This window comes from Vombatus ursinus, unplaced genomic scaffold (genome assembly GCF_900497805.2).
Source record: "Vombatus ursinus unplaced genomic scaffold, bare-nosed wombat genome assembly UNPS02014867.1, whole genome shotgun sequence".
Lineage (NCBI taxonomy): Eukaryota > Metazoa > Chordata > Mammalia > Diprotodontia > Vombatidae > Vombatus > Vombatus ursinus.
Window position 1 is genome coordinate 135,972 of NW_020954645.1, and position 3,538 is coordinate 139,509.

Genomic DNA, 3,538 nt, shown 5'->3' on the forward strand with positions numbered 1-3,538 from the left:
TTGATGCTTCTGATATAATCCTCTCCAAGGGACAAGCCTAGATTTCCCTTCCCAACCTACAGACTGAGTCTGGGCAATAGACCCTGGCTTCAATCTGGTAAGGCTGTAGCTCCTCCATGATATATACTGTGTGTGTGTGTGTGTGTGTCTGTCTGCCTCTCTCTGTCTTTCTTTCCTCCCCCCCTTCTGTTTAAATGGTGAATGTCCTGGCTAAAATAGGGCACAGGCTTGATGCACTCCCATTGTGCCATCCAGTCTGCAGTAACATCTGGGCTCAGCTATGATAGGCGCTGCCTTCTCCCTTGATTCAAGGATATCAAGAAGTCCGTGTTAAGTAGCTACAGGAGGTATTAAAGAAACCTCGCTGTCAGGGATTCCTGGCTAAGAGGATCAAAACAGCTTGGAGGCACAGCAAAGATATGGGAACTACGTAGTAGAACCGAGTGGTTTTTATTTGTTTTTGTTCAAAAGGAAGATATTTTTCAGGAAAGTATTAACACAAAATTCAAGTGCTAGTCAAAGGCTATCTAACAACTCCGTTTTACTCAGCCCCCTGGCACATGGCCTGGTTACTTGGCTGAGTCCCTCGGAAGCCACAGGGCTCACCTGGGAAACAGGGAATTCAACACCACCAGCAGGAGGAGGGGCATGCAGGTCTCTGCAACAATAAAACTGAAACCTTTGTCAAAGAGCTAGAATTCAGAGGCAGGATCAGTTCTGTGGCATTCCCTGAACTTTGCTTCCTTACCTTTTAGCTGAAACCCCCACTTTGGTCTCTCTGCTCATGACTGCACTTTGTTACTCTGCTGGCAGATTCAGCCTGACTCTGGAGACCTGGTCTTCTCTTGTCTTGGGCCTCAGCTCTCCTGCCCCCCAGCAAACTTTACCCTTTTGTCTTCCCCGGGGAATTCCAGACTAGCTGGTCTGGTCCTGAGAGGAGCCCCACACTGTGTTCCATCTGTTTTGTGGGCATAGAACAACTCTAGTGATACCAGCTGCAAAAAGGCAACCCCTTCCAGATACACTCCCCCTCCCCACCACCAGAGTTGAGAGGGAGAGCTTACACACAGCGTACACACAAATGCACCAATCAGCACTACCTGGGGGTTGGAATTATTTGTTAGCTTTGGGCCACCAGTCTGGCACAGATGGAACAATGTTCACTTGGTGACCGTGGGAGGTCTTGATGTAAAGGGGCACCTTGATTTTCTCTGATCGAAGCAAAGCAATTCCCACATCATCCTCCCCTGCCCGGTACTTCCCAGCCTGCTTTCCTGATTCTGTGAAGACAGTGGCCCCTGCAGAAATGCCTTCAGCTGTGATGGGGGCTGAAAACCTAATAGGGAAAAGGCGTTTTCGGATGACTCCCATGTGTTGGGTCCGAGCAGTCAACTCCTGTCCAATGTAGCAGCCTTTAGTGAAGCTGACCCCATTCATGAAAGTCAGGTTGGACTCCAAGGGCAAGGCCACACCAGGTGGTAGATCTTTGATCCCTTCAGGAATTCCTATTGAGGGAGAAGAGGAGAAAGCAAAGTCACATGACAAACCTATTTCTTTCAGGGCTGGGAACAAACCCTCCCCCTCTGTACCACAGCTGGCACATTCCTTCCATCCAGCTGGCAGAGAGGCTGCTCTGGGCTCCAAACAAGTAATAACGATATTTCCAACTCCAGCATTCTTTCCACTCTTCCATGCTGCCTTTGATCAAAATGAAATAAAAATGAAAAAAAAAAATCCTTCCAAGGTCCCAGTGGCTCCAAAACGGTGAGAAATCTCAGCCTCAGAGTTTGGGCCCTTTTAGACAATGGTGCATGCCAAAAGGAGGGACCATCAATCGAGAAATTGGAAACCCCCCATGCCTCCTTGAGAGCAGCAGGGCACAGTACAAGTGCTGGAGTCAGAGGACCAGAATCTGAATCCCAGCTCACCACCTACTAGCTGTATTACCCAGGGCAAGTCACGTCATCCCCCTCACCTGTGTAAGGGATAATGAGACATCCTGAGGGCTTCACAGAGTTGTGAGAAAAGTGTCGGGTGAGCCATGAAGTGCCAGACAAGTGTGAATTACTATTACTGTTTGAGATTTTTAAAAAGAGGTGTCCAGCACAGAGGGGTCAAACTCAAGGTTTGCCTCAAGCATGGCCTGCAACACTATCAAGCCTGAACCAGATGAAAATGTATTTGGGGAATGTTTAACAAAATAAATAAAAATCCAATACAACATGGATAATGTTAATTTGTGGTTTTCTAAGTCAAAATGTGGTCTGCAGGGATCTGTTTCTATTTAAATTTGATACCACTGGTCTGGGACATCATCCCTACTTGGGAAAAGCACATACTATTCAGGGAGACAAGACATTTTATATGTACACACATATACATGAAATGATTAGCAAACAAGACTATTCAAGAAGATGAATGTTAATCAATAATTGACTCTGATTTTAAGTATTCATGAATAACTATGCTATAGACTGTACATACATCCCAGTCCTGATTAGTATAACCCTGGAAGGGGTCATGTATTTTCAAATTCACACTATTTGCAGTTATAATTATGTAAAATTTGGTAACTGGTTTTGGTCCAGTGGAAATATGCAATGTTAATTCAAATAATGCAACCACTTCAGGGGATTCAATATTTATACCAATCATGACCTAGCTGTATGTGTAAATCATTCATTCATAATTAAATATCACTTTTAATTGTTATCGTTAAGTTGTTTTTCAGACATATCACACTCGTCATGACTCCTTTTGGGGTTTTCGTGGCAAAGATACTGGAATGGTTTGCCGTTTTCTTCTCCAGCTCACTTCACAGATGAGGAAATTGAGGCAAACAGGATTAAGTGACCTGCCCAGGGTGACAAAGCTAGTAAGTGTCTGAGGCCAGATTTTTAAAAAAATTTTTTTTTTAATTTCTATTTTTTTATTTTTAACATGTGTTTTTAAAATTTTGGGTTACAAATTTTCTCCCTTCCTCCGTCCCCACCTACCCTCATTGAAAAGGCAAACATCTCGATACAGGTTATAGATGTGTACTCATGCAAAACACTTCCATAGTAGTCCTGTTGTGAAAAACTAAGTATATTTCCCTTCATCCTATCCTACCCCCCATTTATTCTATTCTCTCTTTTGACCCTGTCCCTCCTCAAAAGTGTTTGCTTTTGATTATCCCCTCCCCCAATCTGCCCTCTCCTCTATCAACCCCCTGCTCTCTTGTCCCCTTCCCCCTTTAATTTCCTGCAGGGTAAGATAGATTTCCATACCCTATTGTGTATGTTATCCCCTCCTTAAGCCAAATCCTATGAGAATAAGATTCACTCATTCTCTCTCACCTTCCCCCATTTCCCCTCCACTGTAAAAGTCTTTTCTTGTCTGTTTCAAGTGAGATAACTTACCCCATTCTACCTCTCTCTTTCTCCTTCTCCCAGTATAATCCTCTCACCCCTTAATTTTATTCTCCAGATATGATCCCTTCATCTCCAACTCACCCTGTGCCCTCTATTTATCTATCTATACATATAATTTTTTCCCT

General features: G+C 44.0%; 1 protein-coding gene across 1 annotated transcript in view; it reads right to left on the minus strand.

Annotated features, from left to right (window-relative positions):
• Nucleotides 1-434: 434 nt before the first annotated feature.
• IBA57 (iron-sulfur cluster assembly factor IBA57) overlaps nucleotides 435-3,538 on the minus strand; it is a 22,216-nt gene continuing 19,112 nt past the window's right edge. Inside the window, exon 3 of the mRNA XM_027842159.1 lies at nucleotides 435-1,505. Within this exon, the coding sequence (XP_027697960.1) occupies nucleotides 1,114-1,505 (392 nt within the window). The 3' untranslated portion in view covers nucleotides 435-1,113. The remainder of the gene's footprint in view (nucleotides 1,506-3,538) is intronic.